The sequence below is a fragment of the Amblyomma mixtum genome, chromosome 4 (assembly GCF_055824585.1).
Source record: "Amblyomma mixtum isolate Tamu chromosome 4, ASM5582458v1, whole genome shotgun sequence".
NCBI classification, from domain to species: Eukaryota; Metazoa; Arthropoda; class Arachnida; order Ixodida; family Ixodidae; genus Amblyomma; species Amblyomma mixtum.
Genome location: NC_143015.1, coordinates 74,385,004 through 74,406,263, shown reverse-complemented (window position 1 = coordinate 74,406,263; position 21,260 = coordinate 74,385,004). Strand labels below are relative to the sequence as shown.

Sequence of the window (21,260 nt, the reverse complement as noted above, 5' to 3'; positions counted from 1 at the left end):
CACGCCGCGCGGCGCGCCGCCGCCCGTCATTGGTCAAGAGAGATCGTGACGTCACTTTGAGGACTGGAGAAGCTGCCGACGCGGATCCGGCGCTGCGTTGAGTGCAGATCGCAGCTTTCCGTGTCGTTGTAAAAGCGAATACGGCGACTGTTTTTTTTTTACTTGCCACCGAAGAAAAGGATACTACAGTTTGCTCATTCCACGTATCGCCTGAAACCAAAAAAGACACAAGCAAAAAATTTTATGCTTAGCACAAGCATACGCCAGCGTCAAAGACGCGATGCAGACCGTGCGTAAAAGGTGCCAGCACAACCTCGGCTCGTATTCTCGGAAAGGAAGGGGTGCGAACAATACTCAAGTCAATTACCACCACGGGACGCCTCCTGGCTCGCCCGGAAGAGCGTCATCCTAAAGAAAAGGCCCAAAGCACTGTGTACAAGAAATCCTATTCTCAGTACCCGGCGTTGCAGGTTGGGGCAAGAAAGAATTTTAAGGAAACGATGAAGGAGCACAAAGTTGGTGTCAAAATTAGCGACGCAATCATGGTGCGCTGGAAACCAAGCCAAATACGCGCACAAGTCTGCTGCTTCACTCCTGGCGCGTTCAGCAGATGCCAGAAAATATTAATCGCTGCCTCGGAAACGGTCGCCCTTCCTAGATTTGCAGTTTAGGTTCAGTGAAGTAGTTGCCAACTATATGTGTGTTTAAAAGCCAAGCTAGCTCCAACTCGCCCGCTGCCACAACTTGATGAAGAAACCGAGTAAGGCTGCGGTGTTTTTTTGCAAAAACTCGGTTGGCATTCATTTCTCTCATAAATTTGCATCCCAAATCAACGTCGAACGCTTTCATTTTAATTGCTTAGCTAGGATTAAACGAGATGCCGCATATGAAGAGCTTCGACGCTTGCTTGCTTTGCTTTATTGTGCTTTGCTCTGCTTGCTTGCTTGCTTGCTTGCTTGGACACGTCGAACCGAGTATAAAATCACTAACCGAGCCTTTCTGAGCACGTCTCAGGTGGTCTGGCCGCACCTAAGCTGAGGAGAGCGACACATGCTTAAGCCTCTATAAGGTTTCTTCAGGGGCTAAGTGAGCATGTTTCTATTTTTAAAAGAGGCGCTTCTTCGGAATGGTGACACGCCTCTCATGCGCGAGGAAATCGATGGAACTGTGTCATGGTTCAGCCGCGCCTTTTCGGCAGAAATCACCAGAGATCACACTAGGACAAGCTCTGCCTGTAGCTGCTCTTACGAAAGTGTTTCGAGCAGAGTAAGCTTGCTTTAGTCGGCATGAATTCTTCGTCACAGCAGCGAACGGTTGCGCTGCGAGCTTGTGATCGTGCGGAAAACAGTGGAAGACGACACAGTCGCGGCCGTAGTTGTTCGTGGACACGAACGCAGAGTAGTACCTGTTGAATCTGATTCTCAAGGTCGGCTGACACGCTTTGTACGTCACAACGCACGCAGTACGAGGAGCAACGCATGCAGCACGAGAAACAACGCACGCTGAAAGCGCGCTCGGGTGCGCCGAAGCATCCCCGGCTCCTCAACATGACGTCACGCTGGCCGACATGGACGAGGTTTCCCTCTCCGCTGTTCCCCTCTCCTGCGCTCGCGCGGGGCGCGGGAAATTTAAACATCGCGTTTTTAACTGGTGATTGCGCCACTGTTTTAGCCAAAATCGAAAAAATAATTTCACAGACGTGATCAGCAATGACACTACTTCAAAACCCTAGAAGGTTAGCTGATTCGAAAACCGCCTCAGTATCCCTTTAAGCAAAGGAGGCGGGCTCGGACATGGGCGGCGGCCGGGACACCGTCTACGCCGTTACCTCTTGCGGAGTTAACTCATGTTGTTTCAAAATTGCCTTCCATGTACAGCAGTTTAGGCTTTCTAATCTGAATTATTTCATTTGCTAGCAAATCAAAGTTGGCGCGCCGGATGCTGGATTACGCTTGTGAGATTCGGAGAAACAATCAACTGATTTAGCACCCAGGAGTTTTGAGGATATCTTCCGCATCACAACAGGCATTGATCTGGAAGTCTTGTAAATATATCTCTTAAATGACGCTTTACATATTTCGAGGCTCTTCTTAAAGATACTCGTCGGAGGCAGTCAATGGACACCTCCATAAGTGCACTGTGAAAAGAGAAAATAATTTGGTAAAGTTCGGTTCCCGTCTTCTTCAAAGGGACGCGCTCCGGCACTGTACCCTCACTTAGGAGTAAAACCATCGGGCATGTATTGGGCTGTTTTAAACATACATCGGCTTTGAAACCCCGTTTCATGGGCGCGTATGTTGATTTGGGATCTAATAACTTTTGCTTGTCGAATGGTACTTCTAATAAGAGCACAAATAAGTTAGTAAACTACTTTGTGATAACTTGGTTTCTATGCATTCCTAAGGGTCGTCGGTATCCCATCCGTTGACCCCAGCCGACGACAGCAGCCACATAGTATTTTGCTCATTTCAAAGACCGTTGTTCCTCTGTAAGTACACTTCGCCCTAAGTGCATTATTACAGGTGGGTATTTGAGTGGGATAAGCTGCTGCAAATAACAAAAAAATTAAACAAAAACCAAACTTCGCAGATATTTGTTTGTTCGTGGTTGCAATTGTTTTTTTTTTTCCTAGTTTAAATTGCCCATACTCCTTAATCGCTCTAATATCCAACATTGCGTTTTGAGCTTTTCCGACTCTCACGAAGTCAGCGGAAAGTGATCTGTCAACCTGATGCTATGCATTATTTGTTAGAAACGAAAGAAGCTGCTGTTGCTTAGGGCCACGTCTCTGCCCTCTCGTTTTCCTCTTTCTTGCACTGCAAATTTTTTTTCGAAATTCCAAGTAAACGCAATTCCGGCCTGCAGCATCTTCCAACATGCGTTTATGCGATGAAATTTCATTTCATTGCATTTATTGTATCCTTTAAGGCCCCAGGGCATTGCATAAGGAGGGGCTACAGTTGGGGTAAATACAAGCATGGCAAAGGCAAGACAAAGGGTTTGGACAAAGAGCTTCGCGCCATATTCTTGTTAGAAAACACCCACTTGCAGCCGCAGTGTTGTCCAGTCCAATAGCGGCAGTAGTGTGGACTACCTCGCAGGCGAGAGGGATCAGGTTTGTAGCGCGGACCAAGTCGGCGGCGTAGCTTCTCAGGCACATGGTGCTCTCGAGGGCGGTCGTTTCAGGGAGAAGGCCCTCAAAAACCTGCGGGAGGCAGCACAAACTGTCCCGCACTTTGAAGAAAAATCTAAGCACTTTAAAACGGGGCTCGCTTAGCACAAATTGATAATGTGATTCCGATAAAACACAAAGAAAAAAGGCGAGCCCTTAGCAATAATGTAAGTATGTTTTGCGATTATTAGCCACTGGATTCGCCCTGATTAGCCACTGGAGTCGTCCCGACGAAACACCTAAAGATTCTTCCAGGCACGCTTTTATGTCGAAGTCGTATAGTAAATGGTTAGCTGCCGTCGAAAATAATAGTAATAAAAATTGGCTCTGATTTAGCTCTGGTTAAACCTAGTTGAATTGCGAAAGCAACTGAGCGCGTTGTCTCCTTCTCGCTTCGTTCTTTCGTTGTTGCCTCTCTTTCGCGCTCTCCATAACGACTAGAATCCACCGAGGCGAAGCGCATATATATATATGTATATATATATATATATATATATATATATATATATATATATATATATATATATATATATATATAAGATAAAGTCACTAGAAATTGAAAAATATAACAAGATTTAGTTCACGACGTTTCGCCTGGAGGACCAGCCTTTTTCGAAAAAGGCTGGTCCTCCAGCCGAAACTTCGTGAATTCAATTTTGTGATGTTTTTCAATTTCTGGTGACGTTATCTTATATTAATCAATCAGCTGCCAAGAAATAATTTTTGATATATATATGTGTGTGTGTGTGTGTGTGTGTGTGTGTGTGCGTGCGTGCGTGCGTGCGTGCGCGCGTGTGTGTGTGTGTGTGTGTGTGTGTGTGTGTGTGTGTGTGTGTGTGTGTGTGTGTGTGTGTGTGTGTGTGTGTGTGTGTGTGTGTGTGTGTGTGTGTGTGTGTGTGTGTGTGTATACGAGGTCTGTTAGAAAAGTATCCGACTTTATTTTTTTTTTGCAAACACCTGATGGATATGGAACAAGCGCGCTTACAGCAGCCGACCTTGAACCCTCGTGCGCATGCACGAATTTTTTCCCGCCTGCCGATAGCGTCAGTCGCTGGGAAGCAGCGTTTGAGTGAGGCAGTGCGCAGTGCTCTCGTCGGTTTTTTGTTGCAAGGAAAATGGCGGAGCGAGAGGAGCAGCGCTACTACCTCAAATTTTGCCAGAAACTTGGCGATAGCCAAGTGGAAACCATTCGAAATGTTGAGACGGCTTTCGGTGATGATGATATGAACAGCACACAGATTAAGCAGTGGTGCAACTGGTTTAAAGACGGCCGCACATCTGTGGAGGGAGAGCCACGCTCCGGTCGGCCATCAACATGCCTTAATTACCAGGTAATTGCCGAAGTGAACGCTGTGGTGATGCGGGATTGTTGTGTGGCTATCCGAGAAATTGCGGAAGAGGTGGACATCAGCAATTTTTCTGCACATTCCATTATCACCGAAGATTTGGCCATGGAGAGAGTTGCGGCGAAATTCGTGCCGAAGCTCCTGGCGGTGGAGAAAAAGCAGCTTCGTGTTGAAGTCTCACAGGAGATGTTGGATTCCACAAACAGTTACCCTGACTTCACCGACGCAGTAATCACTAGTGACTAATCTTGGGTGTACGGGTACGACCCGGAAACCAAATCCCAGTCGTCACAGAGGAAGCATTCCACGTCACCAAGACCAAAGAAGGCCCGCCAAGTGCGCAGCAATGTCAAAGTGATGCTGACTGCTTTTTTGACTCCCTCTGTGTGGCACACCACGAGTACGCACCCCACAGGATCAAAGAATGACCAAAGAGTACTACAGAGATGTCCTCCATCGCCTACGTAATGCTGTGCGGCGCAAGAGACCGGAATTGAGGTCAACAGGAAATTGGCGCATCCCTCGCGGCATTGCTCCTGCACATTCCTCGCATTTGATTCAGACTTTTCTGGCGAAAAACCAGACTCCTGTAGTGGAACAGGCTCCTTACTCTCCTGATATGTCCCCCTACGACTTCTGGCTGTTTCCTAAAATCAAGAGGCCATTGAAAGGAGCGCGATTTCAGAAAAGAAAGGACATTATGGCTGCAACGACAGCAGAGCTATAATCCGTTCCGAAAAGGGCCTTTTCAGAATACTTCCAACAATGGCAGCACCGCTGGGAGATGTATATGGACCCCCAAGGAGACTACTTTGAAGGTTATTAGGTTTCTAACGCTCCAGTTATGCCAGTTTTTGTTCTTCGGCCAAAGATCGGATACTTTTCTAACAGACCGTATATATATATATATTGTACAGGTGCGTCTTCGAAGCACAGGTCGGAGGCCGTTGACCAAAGACGCGTCACGGCAGGCACACACCCCGGAGTCACACCGAAACCAGCACAGCACTTCGTTCTCCTCTTCGTCCACCGCGTGAACGGCTGCCGGTCGTTCCCATTACAGTTACCTCCCCGGCGAAAAAAAAGCCATCCTGGCGACTTACGGGGACGAAAGAATTGACGGGTCGTAGTAGGGCTTAAGACGCTCGACGTGTACAGTTTCACGCCCCCGGCGACGATGATCCGGGGAGGGGTCAAGGGGCTCAACTATGTAAGTCACGGGAGAAGTTCGTTGAAGAACGCGGTAAGGGCCGTGATAGCGGGAAAGTAGTTTCGTGGCGAGGCCGGGAGTGGAGGAAGGCACCCAGAGCCAAACGAGTGCGCCGGAGGGATATGACGCGGGAGGGTCCAAGGGGTCCCGACGGTGCTTCTGGTGCTTCTGGTGCTGCTGGAGTTGTGTGGTGAAAGAGCGCGCAAGTTGTCGACATTCTTCGGCATACATGTGGGCTTCGGAGAAGGATGTTGTCTCGGAAGAATCAGGGCGATAGGGAAGGATGGTGTTCATTGTGGAGGTAGGCTCGCGACCATATAAGAGGAAGAAAGGAGAGAATCCCGTCGTTGTCTGCGTAGCCGTATTATACGCGTCGGTTACGAAAGGAAGTACTTTATCCCAGTTGGAGTGGGCGGTATCAACGTACATAGCGAGCATGTCACTGAGAGTGCGGTTGAACCGTTCAGTCATGCCGTTGGTTTGGGGGTGATAGGCGCTGGTACAGCGATGAACGATTTTGCATTCCTTGAGCAGTGCCGCGACGACTTCCGATAGAAAAACACGGCCACGGTCACTGAGCAATTCTTTCGGGGCGCCGTGACGAAGAACAAGACGGTGTAGAATGAAAGAAGCAACGTCCTGTGCGGTCGCAGATTGTAGAGGCGACGTTTCTACATAGCGGGTTAGGTGGTCAACGGCCACGATTACCCAGCGGTTGTTAGCCGAACTGGTGGGAAGCGGACCGTAAAGATAAATGCCGACGCGGTCAAAGGGGCGGGCAGGGCAGGGTAACGGCTGCAATGGGGCGGTGTTGTGGCGGGGAGGGTTCTTGCGACGTTGGCAGGCTGTACACGACCGAATGTACTGTCGTACGAAGCGGTTCATACCGCGCCAATAATATCGCAGACGCAGGTGAGCATACGTCTTCAATACACCGGCATGGCCGTATTGTGGGTCTGCGTGGAAGGAGGCGCAGATCGCAGCACGGAGGTGGCGAGGAATCACCAACAGCCACTTCCGCCCTTCGGACAGGTAGTTACGCCGGTATAAGAGGCTATCACGAACGGCAAAATGGGGGGCTTGGCGACGAAGAGTACGGGATGAAGAAGGTGGCGAGGGATTAGAGAGGAAGGTGAGGAGTGAGTTGATCCAAGGATCCTGCTGTTGCTCGGAGAGCATATCAGGGACACCGAACGACGAGAAATCATAGGCACAGACGAGGGCAGAGGCGGAATCGCAAGGAAGTGGTGAACGGGAAAGTGCGTCGGCGTCGGAGTGCTTGCGTCCAGAGCGATAAATGACGTGAATATCAAATTCCTGCAGACGTAAAGCCCAGCGGGCAAGTCGGCCAGAGGGATCTTTGAGGGAGGACAGCCAGCAAAGAGCATGATGGTCGGTGACGACATAGAACGGCCGGCCGTAGACGTAAGGGCGGAACTTGGCAATCGCCCAAATGATGGCCAGACACTCTTTTTCTGTCACTGAATAGTTAGATTCCGCCTTGGTGAGAGTGCGGCTGGCGTAAGCGACAACATATTCTGGATACCCAGACTTCCGTTGGGCAAGAACTGCGCCCAACCCCACACCGCTGGCGTCAGTGTGAATTTCGGTCGGACAGTCAGGATCAAAATGGCGCAGTATTGGCGGGGAGACCAGAAGGCGACGTAAAGTGTCGAATGCGGCATCGCAGGCGGGTGACCAAGACGAGAGGTTCGGGCTGCCGGCAAGAAGCTGCGTTAAAGGGGCGATGATACAGGCGAAATTCCGGATGAAGCGGCGGAAGTATGAACACAAGCCTACAAAACTGCAAAGTTCTTTTAAGGTGGTCGGTTTGGGAAAGTCAGCGACGGCGCGAAGTTTGGCAGGGTCAGGAAGAACACCATCTTTGGAGATGACATGACCTAATATCGTCAGCTTCGTGGCACCGAAGTGACATTTCTTGAGGTTTAGTTGTAGCCCGGCTGCAGTAAGGCACGTGAGAACACGCTGGAGGCGAAGTAAATGGGAAGAAAAATCTTTGGAAAAAACGACAATGTCATCCAGATAGCACAGACACGTTTCCCATTTGAGCCCGCTGAGAATATTATCCATCATTCTCTCGAATGTGGCTGGGGCATTGCATAGGCCGAATGGCATGACATTGAATTCATACAGGCCGTCTGATGTGACGAAGGCGGTTTTCGGCCGGTCAGCAGCAGCCATCGGGACTTGCCAGTATCCAGAGCGTAAGTCTAAGGACGAAAAATACTCCGCTCCCTGCAAGCAGTCCAGTGCGTCGTCGATTCGGGGTAGAGGGTAAACGTCCTTGCGAGTAATCTGGTTGAGACGACGGTAGTCCACGCAGAACCGGATGGAGCCATCTTTTTTCGTCACCAAGACAACAGGAGAGGCCCAAGGGCTGTGAGAAGGCTGTATGATGCCGCGCTGTAGCATATCGTCGACATTTTCACGGATGACGCGGCGCTCTGTGGGCGAGACGCGGTACGGTCGCTGGCGCAAGGGGGCGTGCGTACCTGTGTCAATTTCGTGAGAGACGGCGAACGCACGGCCCAAAGAAGGTTGGGAAAGGTCAAAAGACGCGCTGAAGCGTTGGAGAAGTTGCAGTAGCTGGTCACGTTGAGCGGGCGGAAGGTCGGTAGCGATGGCGCGATGAAATACGTCGGCGGGACGCGGATCGGGCGTGGTCGCACAAATGTCCAGGAGAGCAACCTCGGGACATGCACGGTGATCAGAGAACTCGTAGGCAAGTGCAGGGTCCAGTTCTTCGATACGACCGAGGCATTCGCCGCGAAGGAGAGAGGACGGGCAAGCAAAAGGGTTGGAGACATAAATGGCACAGTGACCACCGGAAATCGTGAGAACGGCGAAAGGAATCAGAAGGTGGTGACGGCGGATGGCAGCAGTAGTGGGTGTGAAGAGAACAGGGCTGCTGAAGGCAGAGTCAGGTAAGAGCGGGACGAGGACAGAAGAAAAGGGAGGTATGGTGGTGTCGGCGGCTACGAGAAGTTTAGCGGAGGGCACAGGCAGGTCGCACAGGGAAACGTTACACACGGAAGATAGCGCAAGTTCAGCACGAGCACAATCAATCACTGCGTGGTGGGTGGACAGGAAGTCGCATCCTAGGATGATGTCGTGAGAGCACGCACTCAGCACAACAAACTCGATGAGATATTCTACGTCGTTGATCGAAACTCGTACGGTGCAGGCTGCGATGGGGTGAATGCGCTGAGAGGTGGCCGTACGGAGCGAAAAGTCAGACAGGGGCGTCGTCACCTTGCGAATTTTGCGGCGAAGAGAGTCACTAATCACAGACACGGCAGCGCCCGTGTCAACGAGCGCGAGAACAGGTACACCTTCGACAAACGCGTGAACCACATTAGCGGGAGCAAACGGAGGACTTGGTGAGTTCGCAAAAGACGCAGTTCTTGCCTCCGGAACTGCGGCATTCAGTTTTCCTCACGGAGAGGTTCCGGTCGCCGAAGCATTGGGGAAATGGAACGGCGGCGAGGCGAAGGCGAGCGGCGAGTCGAGTACTGGGGGCGAGACATAGAGGAGCCAGAAGAGCCATTGGGCAAGGTCGGCTCGTGATCGTATCCGTGATCGTACGTGTGCGCAGCATCCCCATAGCGAGGCAAGCGCTGACGGCAGAGACGTGCGACGTGCCCTGGAAGCCCACAAGCGTAGCAGATGGGCCGATTATCGGCGGTGCGCCAAGGGTTCGTAGGATGTCGTCGTGTGCGAGGAAACGAGGCTGGCGGAAGTGGCATGGATGGGGTTGGAGCATAATAGGCAGGGCTGCTGCGGTACGTAGGAGAGGCAAGCGAGCGCGGTGCCCGTCGGACGGCTTCCGCATAAGTGAGTGGTGCTGCGACAGGAGGAGGCGGGGGGCTGGACGGCAGGACTGCAGCGACCTGCTCCTGAACAACACGGCGGATAGTCGGCGCAAGGGAGGGCGCTAGGTCGGCAGTAGGGCAGACAGGGTCTGGAACGGCGTGATGGAGAAGAGAAAGCTGGCGGGCGATTTCCTCGCGTATAAAATCTTTCACGCGCTCCATGAAGAGGGTTTGGTCCGGAGACGAGGGACCAAGGGCCAAGCCAGCAAGACTCTCGGGAGGCGCACCAGACTGCCGCGTAGAAGCGCGTTGCTTGCGCAACTCGTCGAAGCTTTGACACAGCTCGATGACGGCACTGACGGAGGTGGGGTTCTTCGCCAGGAGCATTTGGAAAGCGTCATCTGCTATGCCTTTAAGAATGTTATTAACTTTGTCAGCCTCGGACATCGAAGGGTTCACGCGCTTACACAAATCGACAATGTCTTCAATGTAGCCGGTGAATGTTTCGGTCGGTAGCTGTGCTCGAGCACGGAGGCGTTGCTCGGCGCGGAGTTTCCGCACGGCGGGGCGGCCGAAAACGTCGGCGAAGCTAGTCTTGAATGATGACCAGGTGGGAAGGTCCGCTTCATGGTTACGAAACCATAAGTTGGCAACGTCTGTGAGATAGAAGAGCACGTTGCTCAGCTTGATGGAATCGTCCCACCGATTGTAAGTGCTGACGCGCTCGTAGGTCGCCAACCAGTCGTCGACGTCCTGGTCGTCCGTACCGCTAAATGGGGAAGGGTCGCGCTGTCGTTGGACCCCGGAACAGAGGACGGTGGCAGGGGTGGCCGGCGACGACTGCGTCGAAGTGTTTGGCATTGTTGGCGGTGCAAGTAGCGTTCCGCTCCTGAGTTCCGGGTGGAGCACCGGGACGGGGATCGAAGCACCTCCACCAAGTGTACAGGTGCGTCTTCGAAGCACAGGTCGGAGGCCGTTGACCAAAGACGCGTCACGGCAGGCACACACCCCGGAGTCACACCGAAACCAGCACAGCACTTCGTTCTCCTCTTCGTCCACCGCGTGAACGGCTGCCGGTCGTTCCCATTACAATATATATATATATATATATATATATATATATATATATATATATATATATATATATATATATATATATATATATATATATATATATATATATATATATATATATATACATATATATATATTAAGCAAACAAGGGAAGGGGATGAGGGGCTCGTTATAAATATTACAGAAGCCAACAGCCACAGAAACCAAACCAAGGGGCAGAGGGGATTTTTTTTTAAGTTATTTATTTTGTTGTGTTGATCAGTTTAGAATATTACTGAATATGTTACCGTTTAAAGATAACTGATTAGAAAAGCAGAAGAAAAAACAACCACCTGCCGCCGGTGGGATCCGAACCCACGACCTCCGAATTACGCGTCCGGTGCTCTACCTCTGAGCTACGGCGACGGCTGTCAATTCTTCTGCTTTCGGGGGTATTTATGTTTACAAGTAACCTAACCTTGAGAGTGTTCATCAGCGCCACCCACGTTCATAAGCGGCGGACGTAGAACGTCCTGAGTTACCGCAGGTGTGACGTAGAACGTCATCGAACGGAGCGGGTGGAAGCTGCGTGAGAACCCTCTTATGCTTCCTAAGGCGTCAAGGCTGCCAGAATCGAGGCCCTCGCTAAGCAATTAAGCAAACAAGGGAAGGGGATGAGGGGCTCGTTATAAATATTACAGAAGCCAACAGCCACAGAAACCAAGGGGCAGAGGGGATTTTTTTTTTAAGTTATTTATTTTGTTGTGTTGATCAATTTAGAATGTTACTGAATATGTTACCGTTTAAAGATAACTGATTAGAAAAGCAGAAGAAAAAACAACCACCTGCCGCCGGTGGGATCCGAACCCACGACCTCCCAATTACGCGTCCGGTGCTCTACCTCTGAGCTACGGCGACGGCTGTCAATTCTTCTGCTTTCTTCCGCTTATGTACGTGGGTGGCGCTGATGAACACTCTCAAGGTTAGGTTACTTGTAAACATAAATACCCCCGAAAGCAGAAGAATTGACAGCCGTCGCCGTAGCTCAGAGGTAGAGCACCGGACGCGTAATTCGGAGGTCGTGGGTTCGGATCCCACCGGCGGCAGGTGGTTGTTTTTTCTTCTGCTTTTCTAATCAGTTATCTTTAAACGGTAACATATTCAGTAATATTCTAAATTGATCAACACAACAAAATAAATAACTTAATAAAAATCCCCTCTGCCCCTTGGTTTCTGTGGCTGTTGGCTTCTGTAATATTTATAACGAGCCCCTCATCCCCTTCCCTTGTTTGCTTAATTGCTTAGCGAGGGCCTCGATTCTGGCAGCCTTGACGCCTTAGGAAGCATAAGAGGGTTCTCACGCAGCTTACACCCGCTCCGTTCGATGACGTTCTACGTCACACCTGCGGTAACTCAGGACGTTCTACGTCCGCCGCTTATGAACGTGGGTGGCGCTGATGAACACTCTCAAGGTTAGGTTACTTGTAAACATAAATACCCCCGAAAGCAGAAGAATTGACAGCCGTCGCCGTAGCTCAGAGGTAGAGCACCGGACGCCTAATTCGGAGGTCGTGGGTTCGGATCCCACCGGCGGCAGGTGGTTGTTTTTCTTCTGCTTTTCTAATCAGTTATCTTTAAACGGTAACATATTCAGTAATATTCTAAATTGATCAACACAACAAAATAAATAACTTAAAAAAAATCCCCTCTGCCCCTTGGTTTCTGTGGCTGTTGGCTTCTGTAATATATATATATATATATACATATATATATATATATATATATATATATATATATAATATATATATATATAATATATATATATATATATATATATATATATATATATATATATATATAAATACCCCCCAAAGCAGAAGGTTTGACAGCCGTCGCCGTAGCTCAGAGGTAGAGCACCGGACGCGTAATGCGGAGGTCGTGGGTTCGAATCCCACCGGCGTCATGTGGTTGTGTTTTCTTCTGCTTTTCTAATCAATTAGCTTTAAGCGACAACATACTCAGTATCATTCTTACTTGTCAACACCACAAAAATATATTCATTAAAAATCCCCTATGCTCCTTGGTTTCTGTGGCTGTTGGCTTCTCATATATATATACACACACCTCCGCGAGGTGACACCTCCTCTCCCTCTACCCCAGCCATAGAGTTTCTTACTATTACCTAGAAGGAAAGCTGGCGGCGCTGCACTTCAGCCGCCATGGACGCCCAAAGCATCATGGGGCGGTGAGCTACTTGTTGCGGAACAGTCATAGTTTTTCAGGAACACGGAGTGTCATTACTAAGATGTTTCATTCCAAAAACGCTGTCCGTGTGTGCGCAGACGACTTTCGTGCGAACGCAGAGTGCAAAAGCCATAGTAGTGAAAACGCGACGACACACGACGCTAATAAAAGGTTTCACTTTTCCGAAATGCCATTAAAAAACCTCTTATAGTGTTTAAGCAACATCATCTTTTTTGAAAACATATATACTTTTAAAAGTGCGCCTGTTAATTACGAAATATTAGTTTTTATAGTGTTCACTACTTGGCCAATAGGAGAGCGAGTCGTCTCTTATTTTGGGCAAACTTTGCACTTAAATGCTTTTCTGCTCGTTTGTTGCAATCATTAGACAAGATATTGAATATTAGGACGTTTGTAGTTATCAAACAGCTTAATTTTTCTATTATTTTATGGCCAAAAGTTGCAGTTCCGCAACAAGTAGCTCACCGCCCCATGATGCTTTGAGCGCCCATGGTGGCTGAAGTGGTCTCGAGGGGTCGCCATGCAAACTCCCATAGACGGGCTGCCAGCTTTCCCTCTAGGTAATAGTAAGAAACTCTATGACCCCAGCGGAGCACATCTGGTGGAGCGACAGCAGCGGCGTCGACGGCGGCGCCATCTGTTGGAGCGCGGCTGCGGCGTTGCTAGGCAACGGCGGCTTGACTTCGTTCGTGGGCCGCGGCATACGGCTAAAGTGCGACCACGCGACGAGCCGAGCTGGCTGGCGTAGTGTTGCTTTCGCAACAATAATGCAAGGGAACTGCAGCCGACGAATAAACGCCACACGCTAAAGAAGACATGTACCCAAGGCTGCCTACTGATGTATCGAAAGTGGAGTGCAGAAGTTGACTTTTTTCCTGCTAAGTATTCGCTCGTTTTCGAGTCGTGTGGTTGCAAACGGTTCTTATTCTTATTCATGGCAAACCTAATTCGGCGCAGACGAGATACTCAACTTCACAGATTATCACGCTGACCGACAAGGCGGCAAATTTCACACAATACTGAGCTCTTTCAAGGTGGAATATGTGAGGACGTTTTTCTGCCCGAGTTCCATGACGGTCTTCTACACTGCTATTCATTTCGAAATGGTCACCACGAAGTTCTTTTTTGGTCATGACTTGAGGAATTTTGACATGAGCAAACACGACATGAGCAAACTTTTAGTTCATTTTTAAGAGCACGCTACTGGTATCCCTTATTTTCCAAAATGGCTTAAGCCGCGCGGGCCAATGATATTTTCATTACTGAATAATTCGCTGGCTATTCCTTTTTTGATGTCATTCCTGACGAACGAACTCTAAATATTCAATCCCTAATCACCGAACGGAATGTATGTGATCAGAGAATACCGTCAATTTATCCCTGTAGTATGTACTATTTCCTATCACCTGTAATTTTACCACACGCCTATTGCTTAAAGGGGCTGCGAAACACTGCTTGGGGGGATACCGGCTATACTTCAGGTGGGTTCTTTATGTCACACAGATGCTGACTTAAAAAGAATTACAGGAATCGATGCACAGGTACGGGAGTTATTCAGTGAAGAAATTTGAAAATACAAGCAAACAAAACGCTGCCCTCAACTCAATTTTGGCGGGGCTTCCCACTCCTATTTCGCTCTCCCAATGACGGCACCTGGCGCAACCAATAAAAACAGCCAGCCAGAGCACGTCGCGGAAGTTTGTACTCCATGGTTGCCTGCTCTCTGTAACTCGTTCTTGCTGAGATTGGCAGCGTCGTTTCCATGCCAGAGCGCCCCTGGTGGTGTATTTTTATTTTACTTGCTTTGCAGGGCTTTTATCTAAGACAAACAAGCTGTTTTTGTTGATCTAATATAAAACGTAGACAGGTGACAAATGTGTCTATTTATTCACACAATTTGCAGTATATTTACTGTTTGTGCGATCATCAAGCTCGCGCCAGGTGATGTCATATCCGCCGCTGTGTGGCGACACCATCAGAGCCGTGAAGTTGTTTTTGGGAGGACATTAAAATATTAAAAAACGGAATATACGCGGTATTACCGACGCTAATAGCACCATTATAACTCACTGTATGCAATCAACAGGCAAAACAGTTAACTAAGATTGTGTTTCTGGGCCCCTTTAAAATGCATAATGGCTGAATTTCTTACCAAAGCCCTCTCAGACCTGCCTTAACACCTGATACTGCATTTATTTTGCTATATACAGAATAGCAGAGGAAATATTGCCTCTTTGTCCTACCCATGACTTTCACCTGAATTCATTTCCGTTCAAAACACATTGTTTATTGCTCCCAAGCAATTTAACTACGAAAACATAGCGCAGTCTGCTGCATACAAGAACCCTAGCTTGCCGGGATACGATGTAGGATGGTTGAAATACTGGCGTCTCTTCTCGGGGTCATCGTTAATAAAGAACGCGGGGCTGAAGCTCCAACGTTCATACAGCTTGGAGGCTTCGCAGAGTGCGTTGTAGATTAAGTGAACTCCGTTCAGCCTCTATTATCGGGCCTCAAGACATCGCCGCGAACCTTGGAATTTTTTTTTAGCGCAGCTCTTCATGATCCCGTTCCTGTTTTTAGCCGCGTGCTTCGCAGCGGAAGAGGGAAGATGGCAGCATAGAAATGAATGCGAGGAAGAAAATTCAATGTCAAAGTACGTGGTCAAAGTTCAAAGCCAAATGTCAAGGCCAAAACCAAGTGTCAAGGTCGGAATTGTAGGTCGAAGCTCAAGGTCAGAGGTGTTTAGGTGTTTAGAGAGTGTTTTAGAGAATGGTACCCATGCGTGCATGAGTAATTGTAATCATGTTAATTAGCAGTTAGGTAACTGAGTAGACGATGCGAGCGGCACAATATAACGCTAGCGCTTTCTGCTCGTTGTCGGGACTGGGATTCCGAGCCAGGAAACGGTCGAGGCGATGGTGAGTCAAATGACTTCTATGTACAGTATGTACAAGGGCTTTTACATGATACAAGGGCCAAGAGCACCACGCGCTAGCACAAAGGAGGAGGGCGGCCCCGGCTCTTCTGCTGCCCATCGCTGCGCGGGTTCAGCGCGGCTCCGTTTTTAAAGCCGCCGGTGTCCGTTCAAATCCTCCAATCAGCTAACGGCACTGGCCACCGTTCAAATTAGACGAATGGTCGAGAGGCGGGCGGCCGGCGAAGCGCCGCAGGTGTTCAAACCGACGGAGAGAACGGGGAGGAGGAAGGGTCCGCACCAGGCGCCGGCGAGGCGGGATGATTCACGCTGCAAGCCGCGACATGTCCGAGAGAGTCTGGGCCTGCTTTGAGCGACGGCGGGCGCGCAGCGCTGGCTTCCAGAGAGGCCAGCCAGCGAAATGTGGGCGGCGGCACAACATCTTATAGGCGAAGCTTAACCGTCCCCACATTTTTTCGAGTGACGGCTACCACTTTTCATTTGTCAGATATGGTGTCCTACATTTTCGTTATGCCTCCCATCAAAACATTCTTAATGAGCAATGAATGCTCAAATCTTCAAACAAGAAAGATTACGTGATTACTTTTTCTTCACGAAGTAGAATCACCTGAGAATATATTACGATTTGCAGGAAGTGTGAAGCCACCTGGCAGAAAATTGTGAGCAAGGTCTATCATAAAGCGTCTTTTTAATGTACAGATATTTTCTTGAAACTACTTAGCAAGGCAAACTTTTCTGATCTCAAGTTTTTTTTCCAAATAAGCTTTTGCTGAATGGTACGGCAAAACAGCGCTGACGGACGGGAAGGAAGAAGATGAGACACATGCGCTGAAGACACATGCACATGCGTCCCGTCCGTCAGCGCTGTTTTGCCGTACCATTCAACATGAACCAACCAGCCCGACTCAGCCCTCTCCTTGAAGTTTCTTCTGAACTGGAATGGCATGTCTGCGGTTGAAAGTTTGTTTGCTACCGTTTGTTCGATTGAAAAACCGTGCCTCTTTGTTCCATGCTCAGTAGATATTTAGTAGAAAGGAAACTGGTGCTTCTTGTCTTGAGCCTCAGGACAATTCAGCGTGCTTCATAGATGTGTCATTTAACTGATTCCTTTTCTATTCTCTCCTGTAGGGGCTAAATCACGGCCCTTCATAAAGTTCAAACCAAACGAAACTAATAGAACCCCGATAGCCTTCGCGGGCTATCACCCGGGGCTTTTACGACGGGGTTTAAGATTTTACACAATTTTCAAAAATAGTCTTCTTGCGTTATAAGAGCGCTTTTTCCGGCATCGCATTTTCTAGTTTAATGCATCATAACAGGGCTAAGATGTGCTAACTATCAGTATCGTTAACTAATATTGGATAGTAAGCTTTTTAACTATTACCGTTAGGCTCCTTAATTATTCATAGGCGTGCAGCTCACTGTTATTAATATCCATATAAGTTTTAAAAATGTCAAACACGGTTTAGCGTCGGCACTATAGCCCAAGAAGTTTTGACAACATCGCGCCAAAATGCATGCTCTTCCGAGAAGCTTGCAGGCAAAGCAACCTCTCCAGTCCACGTAACTCGTCGAAATAGCCAAAATCTTTCACACCGCCGCGGGTGAAAGCGTTTTCGAAGTTCTAAAAACTGATTTGGACATCAATTACAGTCTGCTACACGCCTCTCATTAGATAAGGAGTGTAACAGTGATAGTTAAAGATTAGAAGGCACTGCCGAAACCGCATTGGAGTAATGCGAAAGCGTTGACAGTGGCTGATCTGACTGCCGCCTCAACTGTGGTTGCGGCGCACGCAAGCTCTCCTTTTCAATCCTCCGACGTGTTATCAGGCATGCGACACAGCTGGCGGAGCGAGCGGAGGCAAGCGCAACGACGAGGCAAGCGGTGTGACGTCATACCGAACGGCGGCGGCGGCTCCGCTACAGTGAACTGTAGCTCCGCGGTGAGGCGCGCGGTGTGACGTCATGCCAGATGGCGCGGCGAGCGCGCGGCGTCCGCCAGCAGCGGCGGTTGCTAGGCAACGGCTCACGGTCGGTCTTTGTGCCTCCTCGCAGCGCCGCCACAGCGAAATAGCAAGTTCGCGTGACTAATGTAGCCATCGCTACAAAAGGTATATATCCAATATTAGTTAAACCCTAGTAATCTCGTCTTATCTGTATTCTGGTGTACTACACCACTGACAATGCTATGTCGAAAGAAGCGGTCATGTAACTCAAAAAAAAGCCTGTTTTTAAAAATTGTGTTAAGTCTTAGGTGCAGCATCCTGTATATTAAGGATTTAGTCTGGAGAGCGCAGTCTCATTCAGAGTCAGTCTGGCTTACTTACATGAGAGTGCTTGCTCCACCGGGGAGAGCACTTTACGGCGGTGAAGATGTCGTGCACGTCCAACCTGCTGGCAAAAACCAGGAGGCACTCTCCACCGTCGGCCATGAGCGTTTCGATGTTTTTCATCGCATGCCGCTGATCCGTCATCCAGTTCAGCGCCAAGAACGAATAGACCCGCTGAAAATGGCCTTGCTCACTCACAAACCTCGAGACGTCATCTTCCGAAACGATGTCCAGAGTCTTGTACTCTATCCGGGGATCCGCGCGCTTCTCCCGCGCGAACTTCAACATGGCCTCCGAGATGTCGACCCCCACAAGTCGCTCGCACCAGGTGGGCAGACGAGGAAGCAGATACTTCAAAGTGAAGCTGCGAATATAGACAATTTGGCGACAATGCGGCGACCCACATTGGAGCAATGCGAAAGCAAAACGGCCACATACTATATTGACGTCCGCGGCTGTTTTGACGTCTAAGTGTATTACTCACGTTTTCTCGCGTTTAATTTAACAACCAATTACACCTCATCAACCAAAATTTTCCCCCGGCAACATTTTATCACACACTGATACAATCACACTTTCATACATTTATCTTCAAAGAACGACGTACTCGTGCAGACAAATTTTGCGGACATGTTTTGCGGACAATTTTCGCTGATGCGACATACTCAGATAATGCTTTGACATTAATAAAGCACTTTAATAATCAGTGCATAAACCTGAAAGAGAGACCGAATAAATGATTGGGAGCAATGAATTCGAGATGAATGTCCGATTGGCAAGGTTTAGGGAGGTCAGTTGGAAAAAAAAAATGTGCATGTACATCTTCGCTTAGTTTCTGACCATTGAAAAAAGACTAGAAATGACGTATGATGTGGTCTTTTGCTGCCAAAGTACAGCACCGTAGTAAAATGAAAAGAGAACCTCAAAAGGAGTACTTCAGTGGTGAGAAAGAAGCACTTAGACAGGTATCCCTTAAAGCGCACTTTCCAGCTGCATACTGCCTAAACTCTTTTCTCTTCACGTAGCTTTTGCTTTACAAGCCGTGGTGGTTTCGATATTTAAATTTATTTCACTCCATAATGACAGCTCTTTTTTTACCTTTGAAGCTCTACCGTTAGGGTCCCGGGCTGGTACGGCTTTCACATCTTGCTATAAAATCTATTCCAATGCGTGTTGGCTGTAGGAACGTCGTGGCATGAGTTCTGCTGCTGACCGCGATCCAGGGCACACCTCACTTTTTATGATCAAATGGAAACTATTCAGTGGAACGATTACCAGAAACAAATGTTTCGAACTATGGATCTTCTAACATGCAGAGTTTGATTGCAACTAAATTTGGAATAGACGATATGCGAAATTGCTTGGCGGTCTGGCAACACCGCGCCCACAACTTCCGGTTTCCATCTTGGCGCGGTCGAGCTCGTCGAGCTGGTGCATCGTTTGCTATGCGTACTTTCTTCTTGCGAGTGGAATTTCAACAGGCAAGCTTCAGCTGCTGCGTTGTTTTCACAGCTGATCTTTGACTAAATGTATACGTGCTTACAATAAGCGCCAGCTTACTCCTATCGCGTCCTTAGCTTTGCTTGAAGTCTGGCGCTGATGATCGCAATAATCGGCACTCGAAGTGGGTTGTAAAGTCGAACCGTGACCGTGTGCTGTTGCCGTTTTAATGCTCGCATTAAAGCACCAGTTCAAGCGTCACGCATTATCATGGCTATTTTATTCCCAAGTGGACGCGAATTCATCTGGTAGGGTAGCGAGCGGTTATTTTGCGGTGAGTGCTCACGTGTGTTGACAAACTTCTGTGACAGTGCGAACTTTCATTCGCGCCGACGCCAGGAGCTTCGTGCATTGCAGTATAATCACACAAGACCCTCGACCAGCTGCGTAATTCGATTCATTTACTGTAATGTGTAATGCGCATCCGCGGTTTTCAACGTCACCGTTTCAGAGCCCGGCGCCGGTTGACTTTCGGCACAATTCGTTGAAACCGCGTCCTGCTTAAGACGCAGTCAGTCAGTCGACATCAACAAGAGGAAAGTAGGCATGCACATATAATTCAAAATATTGTAAGCAAAGACGCAGCTTTTTTTTTTTTTTTCAGATAAGCACTGAGCCACCGCGGCGCCTTGATTAGAGAAAGATGCTACAGCTGTAGGTGCATGCACGGACTCGGTACGCTGGTTAAGCTGTATGTGCAGGGGCGAAATTAACATGTTCGGTTGCTTCCGAAACTAAATTAGCTTACTCCCAAACTTGGACAAATGGCTTTGTTGCGAAGCAAGCTGTTGAAGCTTGCCACAACGATAATAAAATCAGATGGCCTGAAGCGTTTTCAGAACACTGTTGCACGAACTTTCTAGCTTAGAAATGCGTCCCTCCTTCATAATAAAGTAGCTATATTATTCGCTTTTTTTTTAGATTTTCGGCGCCGCAGATATGGAAGGTATAGGAATCCTCAAGAAATAAAGCATTCGCACCTCAGTTTTTATACGTAGGGTGTATTGCTTCATATGCGTATGGTCCAGAGAGTTTGCTCGCCCTTCTAAAACTGATTGAACGCGGGAAAAACTTGACTGAACACGTAGCAAACTAAGCTGTAATCGGCATATGGTTCTTCGAGTGGACTTATTTCGCCACGGCACGAGCGATTGGCCCGCTCAAAAAAATTACCTTCTCTATTACGTTGTTCAGTCTATATATATTAACGCCCGACCGGGGAGTTGATAAATGCACGAAATCGGCTTCTAATTTTGATCACAGACAACAAAGGCTGTGGTCCTTATCTTAATTTAAACGCAAATCACCTCGAGAGATTTGTCAAAAATCAGCGCAGAAAGCGAAAGCTGCGCACTGATCCGCGCGCTGACACATGATACCTCGCATGGCGTTTTGTGTTACTAAAACGTTGGGACGGAGTAAAAAAATAAAAAAGCGAAAAGCTGGAACGCACCTAGTTCTGGCACGCACCGTAGTGTCTTTTCACAGTGGAGAGGGTAGCGCAACACTGCATCGGCATTTTACTTTTCAAACGAAGCGCAGCCGTTTTAACCCAACGCTGGGCAGCGGTTTCGTTTTCTGTACCGTGCCAACATGGAGGACTTAGTTCTC

The 21,260-nt window shown here is 48.6% G+C and overlaps 1 protein-coding gene and 1 non-coding gene across 2 annotated transcripts in view; one reads left to right on the top strand and one right to left on the bottom strand.

The window, feature by feature from the left end:
* Window positions 1-21,260, bottom strand: part of LOC149347037 (uncharacterized) — a 37,178-nt gene that overhangs the window by 10,277 nt on the left and 5,641 nt on the right. Inside the window, exons 2-3 of the mRNA XM_089585485.1 lie at window positions 18,147-18,513; window positions 3,046-3,205 (exon numbers count right to left, since the gene is read on the bottom strand). Coding sequence (XP_089441611.1) covers window positions 3,046-3,205; window positions 18,147-18,513 — 527 coding nt within the window. The remainder of the gene's footprint in view (window positions 1-3,045; window positions 3,206-18,146; window positions 18,514-21,260) is intronic.
* TRNAR-CCU (transfer RNA arginine (anticodon CCU)) lies at window positions 12,139-12,210 on the top strand. The gene has a single exon. It is a non-coding gene; the product is annotated as a tRNA-Arg (tRNA).